This window comes from Haemaphysalis longicornis, unplaced genomic scaffold (assembly GCF_048455015.1).
Source record: "Haemaphysalis longicornis isolate Haplotype H1 unplaced genomic scaffold, Haemaphysalis longicornis Haplotype H1 scaffold_5, whole genome shotgun sequence".
NCBI lineage: Eukaryota > Metazoa > Arthropoda > Arachnida > Ixodida > Ixodidae > Haemaphysalis > Haemaphysalis longicornis.
Genome location: NW_027526385.1, coordinates 97,351,842 through 97,372,631, shown reverse-complemented (window position 1 = coordinate 97,372,631; position 20,790 = coordinate 97,351,842). Strand labels below are relative to the sequence as shown.

The following is a 20,790-nucleotide window of genomic DNA, read 5'->3' as shown; positions in this document are numbered from 1 at the left end:
ACTGAAGACAATAAAGTATGAGTTAAAAGCAGGGTAAGATGACACTTCCTCCTCAATATGTGTGTGTGCGTGGGTGTGTTTGTTAGCACAAATTTGTATATCCAGCATTTAAGAGAATGAAGAACAGTACGTGTCACGCCGGAATAAATCATTTTTGCCCAGGATCTATACCACGTAGTCACACAGTGTCTAGGATTCTTGCGGGGGAGGGTTAGAAACCTTCGCAACGCACGACGGACTCAAACATAGTCAGGACGGTACCGGACATCCTAACTCAACCCACTCCTTAAACCGTCCAATACGTCCACCTAGCGTACACAGTCGTTCTGAACCCCGGTGTCCCACGCCGCCCTGGTGCGCCCCTTCCACCAGAGAAACCCAAGTCCGGTAAGCAACGTCATCCCTTTGAAAGGGTAAATAAAAGATTCCAGTTCTCGAGTGGGAAGCCGCTTGAACCTAAATGACCCCCTCTGCACAATCTTCTCTCTTCCCCCGCAAATTTACGTCGGTACTCTACTCCTGTCTACAGAACACGAGGGCACGCCGCGAAAGTCTGGCCGATCAAGCCAGTGACCCCCCGCTATCGGCAAACGTCTTTTCTCTTTCGCTCGACACCTACCGCAGGTTTGTCCGGTTGAACCTCCCGCCCCTCACCTCTCCGGGACACGTTGTCAAAACAAAACAACGATGCACCGGGCACCGACCAGGACAAAACTGGGGGACTCGCGTGCGTCCGCCGGATAAAGGACGCTCATCGAAGGAGAAGTAGAGCTATATTGTTGACGACTTCGTGAGAACAGTCACGTCCGTGGGCCCGGAGAAGCAGTAAACTTCCGCCGGGCTTTGCTCCTCCGAATTCAGTGAGTCATTCTACCGCACGACACCGATTCCAACCCCTCGCTGAAATCCCTGCGTACCGTCACCATGCGGTCTCCGGTAAGATAAGCCCCGTCCAACACTTCTAATTTATATTCTCTAATATACCGAGTTCAAGGTCATCGGAGGCACATAATAAGGAAGCGACTTCACTCCTGTTTTAATTTCATGGGTACAGAGATAACAGAGGTGTCTCTGGCCTACTAAGTTGCGTAAGCAGTGCTTCCATGACGTCAGAGGTAGATGCGGCTCTCATTGCTGTTATCACTGTTCTTTTTATAAACCATGTTCTGCGCACTTTGCAGTGCGATCTGGATCAATGTTCTTCAAAGGGTACGGTACATTTTGGTGGCATCACGCACAGCCTCGGCTCAAGGGCATGACACCTAGCTCTGCAAGAACAACTCGTTTAAAAAAAAAAGATTGTGTTAGCTTGCGCCTGACGTGACGCCCGCCACATCGCCTTCGTCTGCAGTGTAATAACAGCGAACTACAGTTCCTAAGTTAGATGTCTATGGAGCTACACCCGTCCGTAATGCACTACACTTTGAGGGGTGACAGTACTTTAGAGGACATAGAGCTCTTCCTGTTAAAAAGTCTTAAGCTTAAGTTGATTAAATTTCATTCGCCTAATACGACGTTTGGCGGGGGCACTTGTCACCGACGGCATTGTTGATCTCCGCTATATGCTCGAATCGACATGATGGATCTGACTATATAATATAGCTGTAGCACCTCTGTGCCCGTTCAAAGCTGTAGATTACTTGGTCCGCAAAAATGGTTAGCTTGAAAACATAGAACTGACTTTCATTTTTATGGTTCATCTGTTGCAAAACACGGGGCTAGGGGAACCGTTTATAATAAACTTACTTCTCTCACCAATCCTTCATTTGCCTCGATACTGCTGTGCAGCTCACTGCATGTAAGTACCGGTGTTTTTGTAAGAATGCCGGTAATAGCAAGGGAGCACCACGGCTTTATTCAAAAAAGGTTTTACGTTTAGCTCGACCAATAGCACTAAAACGACAAAAGACCTGAACTTTATGCAGGCTTGAGTTTGCGAAGCTAGAATATGTTTGTTACGTCACCCCTCGCAACGAGAGCGAAGTTCTCATTTTTGCCTGGGTGGGCGTTCGTAGACACCCGCGCGAAGGGATCCCACCCGATAGCGTAAAGCAGCAGCTACGCGTGGGGCGGGAATTATACAATTTTTAGAGGCTGCAGATACAGCTAAGCCTAGAGAGAGCATGGCGCTTGTGTTTTTGTTTGTCCGTCTGTTTTCCCGCGACGTGACAGGCATACGGTGCACTGGAGTCTCGAGTTCTTGTATTTTCGCGGACGTTGACTGCTTCTACCGTCGCCACCATACCACACTCTAGTAATACAAGCATATAAAAGCGTGCTGTGCCATCTGCTTGAAGACAGGGTAGGAATTGATTAGGGCAGGCTACAACGCCGCCCTGCGTGGGTCTGACGCAATTTCTTACAGCCTACAAACCCGCAGGGGGACACCAAAAGAAAAAAACAAAAGGAAAAAAAAGCTGAATAAAGATGTGAGGTGTCACCCGGTGGTTGCTTTGCGGAATTTTTTTGTGTTCGTCGTTATTTACTGGCGGTGGACAGGGAATGTCTGAGACATCTGGCCTGGTCGTTCGACTAACGCGTTTCGTTGACTTCATTTCGTTGACTGCAGGTATACGCTCTGCTTGAACGCTCGTCACTTCGCTCATGCATTGTTTGCTTAAAGGAACCCTGCAACACTTTTTTCTACTTTTTTGAAATTTTGCATGCTTGCAAAACGTAGTCACCCAACACACCCAGTACTTAGATTAGGGGGTCGCAAAGTACCTCACCCAAACATTACTGTTGAATGCCCATCAGATAAGTTGGAAATTCGCCCAAAAGACTTTACTTTCTTTCCCGGTCTTGTCGTTCTTCCACGGCTCGAATTACGTAATTAAGGCCATGTAGCCGCTGTTGGCCGGTTTTCCTTCAGTTGCAGCAATGAAAGCTTTTAGATAGCAACTTTAAAAATAAAGCTACAAAAACAAAGCATAAAGTTAAGGCGTATCTGGTGCGACGAGCAAATCAAGCAGTGCCGCTTCGTGCTGGCTATAACTATAGCTTTCGCAGTGGTTCCAGACGCGAAGGAAAGAGTGAAAACGTTTATCGAAAGTTTTGCCGGACCTTTAAATCTGTTGCCGTGGCGTAGTTGCTAAAGCGGTCTGCTGCTAGTGCCGAAGTTTCTTCTGATTGGTGCGCATGCACGCACACGCCGGCGAAGACACACACCACCAACGCCGTATGTACACTCCCTGTCAAAGTTTCCTAGGCCAAGCCAAAGGCTCCTGGCCCACAAAGAACTCGAACAATGAACTTAGCCTTTACTGTGACGAAATGTTTTTGTGAAAGTAATCAAGAAAGGCCTTCTGTCTAGCTTTCAGGCTTAAAACGTTTCAGCCTTGCTTGACACGTAAGCTTGTACTTGGAATTTTTTTGCGGCCGATGAACTATCGGCATGACCTACAAACTTTCGATAAAGACTGTACGTTAAAGAAAGTAGCCTGCTTTATACTATGTGGCTGCGTGCCCAACAGCCGTTAAAGCTGTTGGATGCGCAGAAAAGCGTAATCACAACACATGTAGAAAAATAACTGGTGCCAGTATCCACTCTGTGAATGTGTCCTTGTACTTACAAATTCGCCTCCCAATTTGTATTGCGAATGTCGTTGCAAAATAAAGGCAAATGATTGCACGAAACAAAACACGTTCACGTGTAATTTGCGATTGAGCTGAATAAAACTTGGAAGAGAGAGAAATTTGATTGAAAGAAAAAAAAACACATAAAGTTCGGCCTGGTGCATTAGTTCTGACCAGCTCTTCTTGTGTGGGAAGGGGAAGGTGAAGAAAGGGCGCGGTTAGGGGATGAGAAAGATGAAGATGGTGGAGAAATGAAAGAGTGGCAATGTACAAAAGGTGCATATATACTTGTACAGTGCATGTGTTATAGTTAACCAAAGGCCACAGTTTAACTCTAGGGGACAAACATGGAAGTGTACGTTCCCCTTCTGTAGCAGCCCGTGTGCTGACAGCGGACGGGAATTCTGAATATCACAATTTCTACTACTTTACTCGGAACAACGTAATTATGAACAGTAAATGAAACTCGCCGTAATGATGGAGTCGTGTTAGCGCCGAATTGCAATTTTAATATTTTGGGAAAGGTTTGATAAACAGCATTTACGGCCGTCATCTTCGAAGCACTCACGGTAAAATTGGTTTTGCCGCGAGGCGTTTTTGCCCATGTTACGGACGTGAGTCACCCAGACTGACGCCCGGGAGAACGCATGCTGGGGATACATACGGGACAGAGGTGAACAGCTTCGCAGCAAAAACAATTGTCCTCTTCGTCCTTCTCAGTGAAGCTGTCAGAAATAAAGTGGAGAAACAATGGGTGCAGTTGTGCCCCCTTTACTTAATGCAAGTGCTTTACTATAAAGTAAAGAACTTCTCTGGGCTAGTTGGTCCATGTCGAACTTAGCTGTGGATTAATTGCGCTGCCGACGCTTACTATACACGGACTGATCCGAGAGATAGATAGATAGATAGAGAGTGAGAGCGAGAGAGAGAAAGAGAGAGAGAGAGAGGGAGAGGGAGAGAGGGAGAGAGAGAGAGAATGCTTTTTAATGTGAACTGGTTAGGTCAGCCCTGCTAGGGACAAGGCTTGCTACACCAGATGGGGGAGGTGACTACGTTGATGAGTGGTGAATATTAGTCATTAGAGGTACAGCAGGAAGAAGAAAAACAAAACACGTTAAAAAAGGAAAGAAAAACAAGAGAATGCTGCCAGAAGAGTCCGTGAAACACACAATGCCATTGGGAAAACGTGAAGAGGAGTTTTTTTTGAAGACGGTAGTCTTTCTTGGGCTACTTAAACGCAAAAATTTTGGTCTGTCTGTCTATCTGTCTCAGCCACCCGACCAAAGCAAAACAGGAGCTGCGCAATAGTCTGATATACCCACAGCCAAATCTACACGTCAAGTCCGGTGTAAGTGTTCATACTTGTCAACACTGCTGAGCAAGAACAAGACATTACGCAAATATCAGGAAGAAAATCAATACATGAGTTATATTTGCAGTGTTCCTTTATAAAAGATTAATGTATGCTTGTTTTTTGCGATAGCAAACGAAATACTACATCAACTGCAGAAAGCCGTCGCATACTGTTGCCAGCGCTACTATAGCTCCTGGTGGAATTGAAAAAATAAAACGGAAAACACAATGAAAGGTTCCACTAGATAGGCTCCACGTTCCTCTTGGCACGCTTGTGGAGTAGGGCAACGTGATTTTATAAAAGTTGTAGTAGGGTCACTAGATTGTTGCGCGTCTCCGCCGTACGGCAGCGCTGGCATCGAGGCACCCGACTTCGAGCAGTGGAAGGCGGTAAGTATTGACTTGAGCATAACTCTAGCGTGTTATCTTGGGACTGCGAGTAACAAGACGCGAGAGGAACAGCATGAGAAGTGAGCTGGAAAGAGAAGGAGGCACTTACTTGGCAGTGGCGCCAGTTGAATATCATCTTACGTCGAGATTTGCAACGAGAGGAGCAGATAGGCGGCCATTTTTTTGAGTTCTTGCTTCCCATTTGTGCGCAGCAGCAAGAGGCGTTGCAAGGAGTAAAAAGTTGCAACTTTGTGCTTTCCCGTTACTTTTGTGTGTCGCTTCATCTCCGTCCGTGTATCGTAAGCCATAGCAGTGCAATCAATATAACATAAGCCTTCCATTTCTAATTAGTTGGTTTTAGCTGTAGTGTCACCGGCGCAGCACGCAAATGGTTAACCAGATGCTGCTACGATTATTTTCGTATCCTGAACCACTCTCCGTCGTCTATAGCTGGTTATTTTAAACGCAATGAGTGGCTCGTTCTCCAAAGCCACAAAACTGACCACTCTGATACTACATAAAGTTCCAACCAATCAAATATACTATCAGCCTTTTATATAAAGTACGTTTTTCGTACATTTCTTGGTATTCTCATGAGGCGTACCTGCGACTATTGACACGTTATTTCTATGACACTGTTCCCACTATTCTGTAAGAATCTTATAACTGCATGTGGCTGATAATTTAGGGATGTGCAGTGTGTCGAGGAAAAAAAAAGCCGATCAAGAAAAACCTCGGCGAGGAATATATTAAGAGATTTGAATTGAAACGTTCGAAAGAAAGTGGAGATATAGCGGGTTTGGAACAAGGGCCAAAGGAGCGTTCGTTCTTTGAACAAACCCAAAATACGCATACCTGCCGCTTATATTTGTAATCCGAATTCAGGCGTCATTTCTTCAGTGGTGGGCATCTTCTGCTTCCTTTTTGTTTTCTAAATGATGCCCTAGGGTGTAGGTAAGTTCAACTCGTACGCGAAGTACCTTAGACTCTCAAGGTTCAAAACGTATAACACAATTGCAGCGGCAAGATTGATGATCAGTGATGCCATCTGTCCATTTAAAGGCAGAACCTGAGGCGACAGAAATCCTCGGCGACTAAAGACTTCTGAATGCACTGAAGGACACGAAGATGATTCACTTTATTCCGATTGGTTTCACCCTGAACGCCGAGACTCAATGCCACTAAATTTCTTGCCTTCTGCAACATCTCATTTCAATTTCTAAGTGTGCGACCTGCAAATGCTATAAGGGTCTGATTAAAAGCTCGGACTCTGGAGCCTTTATTCTTGCTTTATCTCAACTCTGAAGCTCGCAAGCTTGAGATAATGTACCTCGACGTAAGTGCCGTTCGGTTCTGAGTTACTATGATGTCGCCGCTTTGAGTGGCTTAATACTGAATTTACGATAAAAGTTTAGAAATGGCCAGACTTCAGTGCGATAGTGTGATCTACATCGCACGCTAAAAGCTACATGATATACGACGCAGTAATTATGATAAGGCTATTCTACGATAATGGTTCATTACAAGCTATTGAAGGTAATAACAGACGATTTGGAGCGAAGCCTACATGACCTTTTTTAAACTCTAAGTATGCCTAACTGAAGAAAAATCGCCTTTTACGAAACAGCTAACATTTTTTTACAAACTATATGAAGACTGCGAGTATAACGTTGCATATTTAAGCAGCAACATTACCTGGTGGCTGTTGTGGCTTGAGTTTGTTGCTATAAACAGGCTGATTTGTTTTGAAGGCGAAAGCCTTAAGTGCCCCATTCTGCGAGAAAGATCTGTTGTGGTTGTTGTGTTTGTCGCATAAACAATGGCCGCCGCTGTAAAGAGGAAACAACAACAACAACAAAAAAAAAACCCGTGGGACACGATACTTGAACCCGGCTCCCCACAGACGCATCCATGTGCTTTACCAACTGCGCTACATTTATTTATTTCGAAACGGCCACAGCAGTTACAACACAATAGTCAGTAAGAAAACAAGTCCATACTGAAACATAAAATCCCTGAACCCCCATGGAATACAGCGAACGCGGCTGAAATATTCTCATTTTTATTAGCTTTTCCACTGTGACAGCCAGTCTGAAACACATTGTTGGGCCTTTCCCACTGCAAGGAAAGAAAAAAAATAGCCTCATTGAAATATTCCCTCACTGGACGCGCATCACTGTCCGAGTGACGGAGTTCCATCCAACACATGCATATCCTGTGCAGGTCCTCAAACATTATTAGATCTAGAGGAACACCGTCATTCTTTCCCGCTGACAAATAGCGAGTATCACGGGCATCCATTGGTAGATCTTTTTCGACATAAGTTGCTGCACATTTTAGAAGAAAACACCGTCCACCCCAGTCAATGAAAACAAGTTTCCAGTTTGTTGCACAAACAACATGACTGCGCCCCCACGACATAAAGAGGCCCTTCAATTAATCAACTATGCTATCTTAGATTTTTTCGTTATTGCAGGGGAGAACATGCTCAAACATAACGACAGTACGAAGACACTCCATAGTCAGCAGACAAGAGAATACACTAAAATTGGGGCACGCACAAATAAACCAAAATTCAGTCAAACACACACAAGCGTTCAAACGAGGGAACTGGTCAGGTGGTTGGCATAAAGACGTATGTACAGACGCCAGAGTTTGTAGGAAATACGACTTCGTAGATCTAGCTGGCTCGGCATGCCTATCACTTAACCGACACCCCCACGGACGTAAGAAAGAGAGTAACACAAAATGTCATAGAATGGCTCATTAATACAGCCGAATGGCAAAAATAGGATTACTAAAGGCGCGATATTCATATCTTTCCTGAATGTACGCTACAAATTGCCCTAGAAAAAGACATCATCTCTGCAATCTACTAAACAGCCATAAATTGCCCTGGTCGTGAACAGAGGCGGCAATCTGTCGACCAAGCTATCTTTAATGCACGGGAGATTTACGAATAATGTATACTAAACAATAGTTAACAGTCGTCGAGAAGAAGTTCATTAGTTCATTAATGCAACTAAAAGGTGTTGTGCTCGTGGCTGTTCCTTTCATCGCGGCGCATTGACACTTGGGGTTTTTGTAAGGCTGCTGGAGCGGGTATGGGGAAATGTGTCAACCTCACACAAAATTGACAAAACGATGAACTGGATGTGTAGAGGAGGAGGCAAACCGTTTATTGAGAAAAAAAAAAGGGTGGGTGGCCTCCTCAGTTCAGGAGGCCGCGCGCCGCCGCTGCTCGCGTGGCCCGCTGGATCAGTCTGAGCTGCTCCTGCAGGTCCGAGCTCGTCAACGCGCAGTCCCACTGCTCGGGGGTAGGGGAAGGGAGAGGAACAGGGTGTTGAGGGCACAGGAAGACGCGGTGGGCAGTGGTGGCTGGAACCCGAGAGTCCGGGCAGTTGTACTGGAAGAGTGAGTGGGAGATGTGGGAGAGGATGGTGGAGTTATAGTATGTGCCAGGTTGTAGTCTGCGCCAGATTCGTGGTTCTTCGCCGGACAGGGTAGGGTTGGGCGGAGGATACCTTCGGCGAGCGTGGCGGTAGTGGGATGAGATGTCGGTGAAGCAGGGTTGAAGAGGATGAATAGCGGCCGTCGTAGAGTCCGAGCCGCCTAGCCCTGTAGGGAGTGAACGCCCGGAAGTGAAGCTCGCGGGCCGCAGCATGTGCTGCTTCATTCCCAGGGAGTGAGGCGTGTTCCGGGGTCCATACGATGGTTATGATAGGTAGGTCGGGAATGGCTTTCAGGAGTACAACAAAGGAACACCCGCCGATCAGAAATTTTATTCTAGGAAGCTGCGGCGTGACAGCCTGCTTTCTGACGTAATTCGCGCGGTAAGACTAAGAAACAAAAGAGAAAGACGAGACGCGCACGCGGTGCAGCAGAAAAGAAGGCAGGGTCGAAGTAATTCGGAACAAAAGACAACGAAATGAAAGCAAAGAAAGAGAAGTGAATACAGTGGTGCATCAAAGTTGTTAAAACGTGTCGCCAGGCTGTCGCCTATAAAACATGTGAGCAGACTTAAGTTACCCGAGGAATATCTTTACGTGTGATATAAAAATTATGCAATTTACGCAACTGTGCGTGTATTATGTACTACATGTAATTTCAAATTAGAAATTTTCAATTGCCGCGCGATTCGGCCTGTGCACAGCTTTCCTTTACACCTCCTCGTGGTTTGCAAACATGCCGTTTGTCTGTAGTGTCTGCGTTTTCTCCTTTCCTGCAGGTGTCAGTCGTTCTTCTGCTCGGGCTGTTCGGCCTTCTTGTGACGTCACCGTCCCGTGGCCAGGGAGTGGTCAGCCCTTACGCCGGCGGCTACCAAAGCTATCGTCTAACGTACCAGCCTGGGTATGACACGACGTACCAGACCAGTTACCAGGCCCCCTACCAAGCCCCCTACCAGGCACCATACCAGACGGGATACCCCGGAGGCTACCAGACCGTCGTTTTACCCATCGGGTGCGTCTGAGCTCTGGCTATCGGGTATTATTACTACAGATTTGGGGACCTTATCTCATTATCCTCGGCGTTACAGTTACTGGTCTCCTTACAGAGCGGGAAGGAAGGAAGGCAATCAAAAGACAGAGAGGTTGATAATAGTACAGTCCGTGTGGCTGCCCAAAATTTGGGATACAGGAAAGGGGCTTTAAAGAGAAAGAAGGTGCATATCAAAAGGGGGGACAGTTAAAAATGAACAGTGAGGACAAGGACGAGGACGAAACTATAGATATAAAGAAGGCTTGAATCAAAACGGCTAAATTGGCCGAATGCGCAAATGAAAGACGATGCACGCTCGTAATGTCCCTACAATCGTTCAGTGTGATACTGACATCTATATAGTGGCACTTAACTTAGAATACAGGTTTTAAGAGAAAAAAAAAACATGCAATTGCTGTTCTGTTTACGTGGATAAATGAAGAACGCTATATTTCGGTTGTAAACGTCTCGGTTCGACGCCGGCGAGTATAAATACCTAATTTTTTTACTGTAACTCTATTTCGTTCCCCTCTTTCGCGAATAAAAATTTTCGTTTTATTCTGATGACCAAGAAATGCACGTAAGTTGTTTTTTAAATTCATTGATTGATTATAAGGGTTTAACTCGCCGAAGCTACACAGGCGATGAGGTGCGCCATAGAGGTGGCCTCCGGATTAATTTTGACCACCTGGTGATCTTTAACGTGCTCCGACATCTCGAACACGCGGGCGTTTTTTCTTTTCTCCTCCATCAGAGAAGCGTCCTTTTTAAATTGCTAGAGCTATTGTTAAACCCAATGTTTTATTCATTTTTACTGTGTTTTGTCGAACAAAAATTCTTTTTGTTGGCTGCGACTTACGGGGAAGGAAATGTTAGGGCACTTCTCGGTGAAGAGTTAATACGTTATTACTTAGAGGCAACTGAGAGTTTTGGGGCCTGTCTGGCCGCCTTGGTAGCGAAAAATGAAGATGGGTTAAAACAGTAAAAAAAAAAAGCAAGAAGAATGAAAGTAGGGTACACAGACATCTTAAAGTGAGGTTAAAGCATATGAGGAAAAAAATTATCCTGAATTTCGAGGTGGCATTATAAGGAAAGAAGTGAATGAAGGCAAGATAAGGGAGTCGTTGGTGGTTATGACTTCAGCGCAGCAATTTGACGAGCACGTACGAACTGTGATATTCTTGCTGCATTTATTCGGCATGAGGCAACTAAGTACGCATTGTGTATATACAGGGTGTCCCAGCTATCATACACCAAGATTTAAAAAAAGAGAAATTGCGTAACTCGAAGAAAACCTAGTGCATAATGTTTGCAGTACTGTGAAGAATCGGAGAGTAATTTTTTAGTTAATGAGACTTAATTAATTAATTGTAATTAATTATCTAACTCGAGAAATACTGTCCTAATCACTAAAGTGTCAATGAGGCACTTGTAGGTAACCACGAGGGGCATCTAACTGCGGTATTTTCAGCGACGAACTAATTGCGTACTCATTTATTCTGACTGATAAAGGAAGCCCGCGAAATATGAAAAATACCACGTGACGACGATTACGCGCGCATTGTAAAGCAGCGTCCCCAAACAAAGCTGATTAAAAGCAACTGCTTCGCGTGTTACCCGCCCGAACAGACAGCGCATCACCTTGATAATAGCATGCATGGAAGGAGCAGCAGCAGCAAGATTCGCGGGACGCGTGTGCAGATAAGAGACAAACTCGGTCGCGATTTCTTTTTTCTTTCTTTTGTCTGTTTCATTCCGGCTAACTCAGAGGCAGCCTGTTTGAGGGCGTTGCTTTACGGTGCGCGCGGAGGCGCCGTCACGTGGTATTTTTCATATTTCGCGGGTTTCCTTTATCAGTCAGAATAAATGTGTACGCAATTAGTTCATCGCTGAAAATGCCGCTGTTAGATGCCCCTCGTGGTTACCTACAAGTGCCTCATTGACACTTTAGTGATTAGGACAGTATTTCTCGAGTTAAATAATTAATTACAATTAGTTAATTAGGTCTCATTAAAGAAAAAAATACTGTCCGCTTCTTCACAGTACTGCAAACAATATGCACCTGGTTTCCCTCGAGTTACGCCTTTACTCTTATTTAAAATCTTGGTGCATGATAGCTGGGACACCCTGTATACTGGACAGCCCGGTGAACCATTTGCGCGGAGGTATGTTGAAATTTTATCAGCTGCATTATTTTTATTCCGTAAATACACAGTAACTTCTAGATTAAGAGCCGTTAGCGCTAGATAGAAGTACCATTTTAAGACAATCATCATGGAAAGGCAGCCGAATGAATTAGCAACTTACAGCCCTATGAGGCTGAGTACAGCCAAACACAAAAGTGCAACAAGGAGTAAAATACAAATGATATTTAAAATGCCGCAAAGAATTTATAAATGTCACTTTACCCATTGCTGCATTGTTTAGTGGTGTAAAAGCTTGTTTAAGAATTTACCGCGGAATGGTTATAGTTTTACTGCGTATTTATCAATTATTCACTCACTCACTCACTCACTCACTCACTCACTCACTCACTCACTCACTCACTCACTCACTCACTCACTCACTCACTCACTCACTCACTCACTCACTCACTCACTCAGTCACTCACTCGCTCGCTCACTCACTCACTCACTCAGTCACTCACTCAGTCACTCACTCGCTCACTCACTCACTCACTCACTCACTCACTCACTCACTCACTCACTCACTCACTCACTCACTCACTCACTCACTCACTCACTCACTCACTCACTCACTCACTCACTCACTCAGCCAGTCAGTCAGTCTGTCAGTCAGTCAGTTAGCGTGACCGTAACAGCAAACTGCTGTTTTTTGCATTTTTCATACACACGTCAACATTGATAAACCCAAAGTGCCCGGGGAGAATGACGTATCCACCCCCTCATTTTCTTTTTCGCTCTTTTTTCGTCATCTTGCCTATCGACTTCAAGGTTAGGGCTGTTGGTCGTCCCAGTAATGTGCAAGCGCCACTAAATGTGGATGTGACTTTAGTCTGGAAACAGCTGCACTCTGAGGCGGAACCAAACGAAGAAGAGGCCCTGTCTTCGATTTTCAGATCGATAAGGCGGTGCACTCAGCAAGTTACCTTGCGCTTATCAGAATTAAAAATACCATTCCTATAATACCCCCCCCTCCTCCCCGAAATAAAAAAAAGCTCCCAATAGTAATGTTTGTTGTTACATCTTTCACAGACGTAACTGGGATAAAGCCGTTAAAACGTCAGCACAAAGATATCTCTTTCCAGAGAATGAACACAACAATAAAAACGCCACAAAACGAAACATATCCGATATCACGCACATCACCATCACCTCACCCCTGTTTTCAAAAATCGCCGGCATTTCAATAAGCTTTCGATCTTTGATATTTCATGTCTTTATTGGCTTTTTACCAGACTGTCAGCAAAGGCACCTTGGCGTAAGCCTGCTTAGCTAAGAGCGCGTTGTGCAATGACTTGTACCAGTACGGAACCAACGTGCGTTCGCACTCCACGAACACTATAAGTATGCGATGGACATGTTTGCTTTACTGTGAGGCTAAAAACAAAAACGGACGGGAATTTGCCTCACACGCAACTGCTTAACTACGTAAGGCGGGAAACATTTGGAAAATGTTATTAGGAAAGCTCATACGCAGCAAGATTGCGATACATAGGAGCGTTGGCCAAGGGAAGTGTCGGCCTGTGGGTGAAAGACGAAGAAAAATAACTGTAGGACATGAGTTCCACGCTGATTAGGATAATGGCGAACGTTTTTGTGAAGGTGTAACAACTTATAAAACAATTAATGGAAGATTCAGTGGTAGACCCAAGGGAATGCGTGGCCACCTTTTCTCTTTCCAACGCGAATATGAAGCTCAGTCCTTTCCCCACACCTACCTCCGAGCAGTGCTGTCCTGTCTACTTCTCATCCCTTTTTTTGAGCTATGTTTTTTCCTCGCTGATTTTCAATCATAAACGTTCACCAACTCGCCCAAATCGCAGTTCTCCCGTATTCAAAGATCAATTTACAACGTGCCCACGCAGCGACGAGACCAGAACCCGGACGAAGGGATTGTGAGGCTCTCGGTCGTTCTATGCTCTTCGGTCACTCTGTGCCCACAGATCGACTGTGCAAATTTCTGCCGACATGCCCCATCCCACCGTTTTTCTTGTAAGGAAATATTGTCCACTTAGCAGCGCGCCCACTTAACAGCTGGTACGCTGTTAAGCGCGTTACCTGAACTACCAAGAGCTGCTCAGCCAATGCCAGCCATGCACCCTAATACCTCTGCAAATGGTACGAGCATACGAAAACAGCACGCTGCCAGCAGTGTCACTTCGATACAAAATCTGACCTACAACACCTCATTTGATATCGCCCCAAATTAACTCGCTATTAAAATTTCTGCCCCCGCCCCTTTACAAAGACCCCTCAGTACGCACAAATCTTCATTGCGTGGACACTTTCACCCTGCACTTGGGATTGCACGGTTGGGATTCTGATACAGCGTAGCTCGAGAAGTTTAGAACGACGGGTCTGCTTTACTATAGCCCTATTGCTTACCCAAAATACTCCTCCCCTCCCAGGAGACTCACGACGAGACCAAGACCGTCTCATTTATAGAGCCCACTTGAACTTACGTCGTCCTTAAAGCCGCTTTCACCAACTGGCCTAGCAACCCGCCTTGCGTCCAATAGATGCTTTTCTAGATCTTGTAAGCGGGCACGCTTGCATGGACATGCTCTTGCGAGCGCGCTTGCCAGTCGGGCACGGTGTTGACTGAGCATGGTTGTGGGAATAATAACATCTCCTATTTACAACAATCGTCATAAAACAACAAGAATCCCATCTTTTGAAACACATGAGCGCAGGCATTACTCCGCGTCTGCGACTAGACACATAAATCAAGTGCTGCTGGCGCCAATGAGGGATTTTTAAAGTGTAGGCAGGCGCCTTCGATCCGTCACAAACTACAACTCTACCACATCCTCAAGGATGCAAGTCGCGTCGGTAAACAGGATGTAATGTGGGTCTCTCGAGCGGCGGGCACGTGGCGGCAGCCGGCTGCGCGGTCGCGTGTGTGCACCGAATTCGTATCACCGCCGCCCGCCCCAAAAGCCGGAGAGGAAGGCGCAGTCAGTCCAGCGCGATCCGCACGCTTTTCCTGGTAGTTACCGCACGGCGGGGCAGGCAGGTGTGTGGGGAAGACCCGGAGGGGTTACGCTGCTCGCATCTCAATGAGCCGGCATTTCACGAGCTGGATATTATTTATCTAAGCACGGCCACGCGCTTTCTACGCACACTTTACACGCTGAAGGAAAGAGAAAAGGGAAATCGCGTCGGTCACCTGCGTGCTACTATGATGGCGTACACGTGTTGTAGCCCATACCTAAATAATGTACACTACACGGCGACCAGGTCAGAACATTGTGTATTTTTCCGATGACGGCTTCGACGCCCGTCCGTCTGGTTGAAGAAAAAGCGACGATGCCGACCACAAGAGAAAAACAACGTATTTTCACTTCACCCATCCTAACTGAAGGCTTGTTCAAAATAAAAGCGAAGACAAGGATAATGGACATTCTTCACTGCATCCATAGTCGCGAATTTCGTTGGCATGAACTTTAGGATCAGCGGGGTTTAGGTAATAAGACAAGTAGCTGTGGACGGCTCTGTCCGCTCTTCATCTTTTTACTCAGCCTCTGCTTTCAAGATTTCTCAGATTGGAGACTTCGTATGTGCACACAGAGTTAACCCAGGTATAGACACTACCTTTAGAATCAGACCAATTTATCATCGTGATCGTAGTCAACCACGGTCTACGACTTCCGTTCTGTCACATTTATTTTACACTGCTGCCTTTACAAGACATGCACGTATACGAAACTGTGGTATTGCAGAGCGCTTTCCTCACGGGGGCCGTCATTTCTGATTGGTTCACTGATTGTATCTCCGTTTATTATGTCAAGCTTTTGGCAAATGATTGATTGACTGTCTCTGTGTCTCTTGCAGTATATAGATTACTGATTCATTGATTTGTCTCTACGCCGTGTCATGAGAATCGCGGTTAGTGGATTGATTGGTTGGTTGATTGATTGATTTATTGACTGGCTGACTGACTGACTGATTGGTTGATTGATTGATTGATTGATTCATTCATTCATTCATTGTCTCCCTCATACTTATGGCACGCCCCTTGCAGTTCTACGGGAAGCCACGTGCACTTTGTACCGACGGTGACCGAGACGCGTCCCGTGCTCGTACCACTGGTGCCCGTAACGCAGACCGGGTTCGGGCGACCTCACCAAAGACGGCCTCAGGGAGGTCACGGTAGCGACTTCGAAGATGGGGGCCATGTCAGGCCGAACGTGGTTCACCCTGCACAGGTGAGATGGTAAAAGTCCACAACACCCATAATTTAAGAAAATACACTAGCGGGCCGGAGCCAGATGGAGTTCAGTGGAGACATTGATGCCCAAGCGTTATGCGCCACATGAGGCGAAAAACCGGCGTTGTGAGCAGCGAATAGAAATAATTTTCACGCGCCTTTAAGTACAGAAACCGATGCGAAAACGGGAATAGAATCCAGGGAAGAGCGGTGACCGACAAGTCTGCGCCTAAGTCACACGAAACATGGCTTTGGACTTGTACTTTGGAAGTACACTTACTTCTGGTAACTTTTTTATTTAAAGTCGAACATTTTGACTCTTCTTGGCGATATTATACTGGCTCATCTCGTTTGGGGGTTGATGGAGCTTCCATGGCGGTTCCTATGGTGGTTACATGGAGACAGATACAAAGAGGAAGAGAGAGGGAGAGATGGTCTTTATTAAAAAATAACAGCCGAAAAGTTTGTTGGAGTTTCGACTAGTCCGCGGGGGAAGGGGGAGGGGACAAAAAAAGCACGATAGATAGCTACCATGATGCAGATTCGTAGTTTTTCTGGTCAAAGCTGCGAATGGTCTTCGAACTGGTCCCATAACCTATCACAGCGATTGGCCAATTACAACGACGCCTGCTGTTACAGATGCGTGACGACACCCACGACATAAGATTCCAACCATTTACAGCAAAAACAATAAAACGAGCGCAAAGGTTAATTCAGCACTATCCGTGGATTTTCGCAAATAACTCGGTGCGCCAGCCGATTGATGAATGACGCTCCGACAAGTTGTGGCTATACTGCAGCGTTAAGGCCGCCTATAACCCAGAGTTCTGCAACATACAGGACGTTACGACGATAATTGGAACACTTAAAAGTTTTTTTTTCTGAGCGACTCACCGCAGCGTTGGCACTCAAACTTCCCATGGAGGTCGCATTTTGTGGTCTATTTTGCTTGACACCAGGAAGACCGACGATACTTACCTGTTTATTCTGAAAATAAATAAACACGATTTTCGCCTATGGGAAAATGGCAGCCGATTTCGTCGGGCGAGCTAGTGCTAGCTGATCTTGGAACGCCGACGGCACCTGGGGTATGCAAAGCGAAACGGACGATGGGGCTCCACGCTCCTTCCACGGCGTGAAGGAGCCAAATGGGGTAGCAGACGATCAGAAAATGTGAAAGCAGGTAATGAAATTATTCCAACGTTTATCGGCAACGATCAACTCTGGGAAGATTTTATTCTGATTGGTGTCAGGTGTTATCCAACTATTTGAAAGCATCGTGAACTAGGGATGAATGATAATTTCTGATCGTCTGCTACCTCATTTGGTTCCTTCCTAGCGTGAATCCCCATCGCCAATTTCGCTCTGCATACCCCAGCTCTCACCGTGGTACCAAGATTTGCTTGCAGTGGTCCGCACGTCGAAATCAGTCGCAATTTTTCAATAGGCGAAAATTGTTATTATTTATTTTCAGAACAAAGAGGCAAGTACCGTCCTTTTCCTTGGTTCCAAACAAGATAGATCACAAAATGCGACCTTCGTGTGAAGTTTCAGCGCGAATTGAGAAGCGCTTCGCTGAGAAAAAAAAATTGAAGGGTTCCAATTATCGTCGCAACACCCTGTACACCAGTTGCGAATGTCCGCTTCAGAATCCGGGCCGTGCGAGCGCCCATGCTTCGTTGTGCATGAAGGGCAGGTCTATGGGTGCGGCACCTAGGGAAGCGAAAACTGAACTGTTCTAAACATCTACTTAACAACACAAGCTAATAATACAAATCTTGCTTTTCAAATCAGGTAACGTTTACTTATGTTGTGACGGTATTTCTTTTATGAATATTTATTTTATGAGGGTCCCGGTACAGTCACTGACTTTGGGGCGCTTGTCTGTGGTGTTTTTAGTAATGTATTTTTCTAACGAACTTCATAAATACATTTCTTTGACTTGACTTGACCTTCGGCAGCAGCCGCAAGCACTTGAACACTTCTTTATGAAGCGGGTTCATGCATAGGGTCCCTTCCCGTGCCACCAAGGTATAACTGCTAAATTAAATACATTGAAATTGTATGCTTGGATTTAAAATCGAAAAAAAAGTAAAAAGGTAATTACACAAGATAATTACACAGAAAACGACTCATACACAACACAGAAAAAGACCCGCCGTGGTGGCTCAGGGGCTAAGGCGTTGCGCTTCTGAGCACGAGGTCGCGGGTTCGATACCCGGCCGTGGTGGCCGATTTTCTGATGGAGGAGAAAAGCAAAAACGCCCGTCTGTTCAAAATTTCGGCGCACGTTAAAGATACCCAGGGGTTCAAAGTTAATCCGGAGCCCTCCACTACGGCGCGCCTCATCGCCTGCGTTGCGTCGGCAACCAATCAACAATCAATCAATCAAGAACACAGATAAACACAAAAGATCTAAAAATTATTATCGCGTGATTTGCTGCCAAATTTGTTTCTTAGTGCGTACTGCTCCAAGTTTCTGTCGAGAGATGGCAGACTGGCCAACTTACCCCGTGCTTGTATCTGTTTGCTCCCAGCCAAGGGGGGCAACCACGGGTCGACTTTTGATGCTGGGGCCTTTGGGGAGTTTCGTACCTGGTGCATATTGAGCAACTCTGCCTGTAACCAATGCACATTCCATCTACCCACAGGTGATTCGTCCCCAGGGTGGAGGTCGCCGACGTCCCTTCGGTCAGGGTAACCGTCGGGGATCGGAAGAAGTGCACCCGCATGACGTCATCGACGTCGCCGTCGAAAGGAACCCCGTGTCTACTGCGTAGAGCGGAGGACGTACCGCGGGAGCGTGGGAACTTGGCCAAGTACAAAGCAATAAAAACTACTGAAAGCACTGACAGGAAACGTCGTAGGGTACATCGCACAAAGTGGCTGCCGATTTTGGCGTCAAGTGAACATCGGAAATTATTTGCAGGCTTTGCAAGATATCACGTCTGTGGTGGTGGGTGATATGCTGACATTGGTGCGTCACGACTTATTTTTTTTCTTCGTCCACGGTTGATTAATTCAGAGCGGAACTTTTGAGGCGATAACAATAACACTTCATGGCCAATGCTGATGCTGTGATTGAAGATAAATTGTTATACAAAAAACGCTTTCTATTTCAATATCCCTTTAGATGACTGGTCTTTTCTAGTATTCAATGTTGATATCCTACGGCAGACACCAAAAACAAGGTCTAGGGGGCCGCCCTACTATAAGCTGATAATGATGACAAACATCAATTGATCCAGAAACTAAAAAAAGACAACACCAAAAAACAACAAAAACCGTGAAGAAAGAGAGACAACCTTTAATAGAAAAGGATGACCACTGGTCACAATGGGAGAACAAATGGGGAGGGGGGGTAAGAGAAAATAAACAAATTAATGCTGGTCGTTCTCAGTAGACTCAATAACTGGGCCAGTTCTTGGAACCTGCAATTCATGGGCCAGTTCATGGTGATCGCAAAAGGGTTTGTGCACGTTCGCCAGTTCGTTCGGGGGAGGACCCGCTCAAACAACCCGTGCCAGACCGCTTTTAATTGAATAAACCGCTATTTCATATAATAGTTGTGCATCAGTTTGTTGTGGATCGGGATGGGGTTGGGGAGATCTAAATGTACGGTGCGTGGCGAAAGCTGGTCACCACCAAACTAGGTGTGTGAGGTCTGATGGAGTGGTGGTACGGCAGTAAGGACATCGAGGGGGCAGGTGAGGGGTATACCACTTGCGAAGTGTTTCAGGTGTGTACGCTGAATTTTCAATCTATTTATTAATAAAAATTTCGCCTGAGCGGGGAATAGCAGGTAGGCGGCTGAGGTAGCCAGCTGGAGTTAGGGCTTTTAGACGTGTGCGTCGGTCCTTCTTGTGCTGGTGAATACGCATCGCTGGGGAGGGAGAGGGGGACCGCGATGCCCTACCCCAGTCACCAGTGGAGGATAAGAGGGGGAACTCTCCTGAGCGGCCACATGAGCCGCGTGGTTGCCTGAAGAGAATGGTTCGTGGCCAGGTACCCAGTCGACGCGGATGTTGGTGTTGTTCCGTTTGAGGAGTTGAATTTGAAACAGAATTTCGTGGACGACAGGGTGGGTCGAATTATGCGATCGCAGAGCTGTGAGGGCATCGTACGAATCTGTGAGTATGCGTATGGAGGGCGGTAGAGGTGGGTCACAGTCAAAGGCGATAGCTGACACTGCGTTGTTAATAGCGTACAGCTCCGCATCGAGGCTGGAAAGTTCTTTGCCAAGTATGCTAGTGTACCCTGAGGGAACCGGTGCCTCAGGGCATGTCCAAGCAAGGCCCGCGCCGTACTGGTTTACGCTTGCGTCCATGAAAATGTCCAGTTCGTTCTGAAGGCGATCCCTTTGGAGGCGTCGGATTCGCCGCTGTCGCAATAGAGTATTAGTACGCTCTATAGGTTTGCTATGCGTAGAAGTATCAATTGCTAGTCGCTGCCAGGGTGCTATGGGGACTGGGTAATCGGAAAGTACTGGTGGTCTTCTGGCATCCCACGCTACTAAGGCGTGTCCCTGGTGTGTAAGGGGTCTTTTGAAGTCCGCCTGGGCTTTGACCTCCTGAATGATGGCTTGAATAGGAGGAAGAG

At 46.2% G+C, this 20,790-nt stretch overlaps 1 protein-coding gene across 1 annotated transcript; it reads left to right on the top strand.

The window, feature by feature from the left end:
* Positions 1–733: 733 nt before the first annotated feature.
* On the top strand, positions 734–19,022 carry LOC144139330 (uncharacterized). Its single transcript, XM_077671710.1, has 4 exons — positions 734–936; positions 9,548–9,780; positions 16,006–16,189; positions 18,843–19,022. Exons 1-4 carry the CDS (start codon positions 925–927, stop codon positions 18,969–18,971), a joined length of 558 nt encoding a protein of 185 aa, XP_077527836.1. The 5' UTR covers positions 734–924; the 3' UTR covers positions 18,972–19,022.
* Positions 19,023–20,790: the final 1,768 nt, after the last annotated feature.

Excerpts from the sequence above, each read along its gene's own strand:
- LOC144139330 (XM_077671710.1), top strand. Across the intron at positions 9,781-16,005 it reads ACCGTCGTTTTACCCATCGG|TTCTACGGGAAGCCACGTGC; the intron begins GTGCGTCTGAGC and ends CGCCCCTTGCAG. Across the intron at positions 16,190-18,842 it reads ACGTGGTTCACCCTGCACAG|GTGATTCGTCCCCAGGGTGG; the intron begins GTGAGATGGTAA and ends ATCTACCCACAG.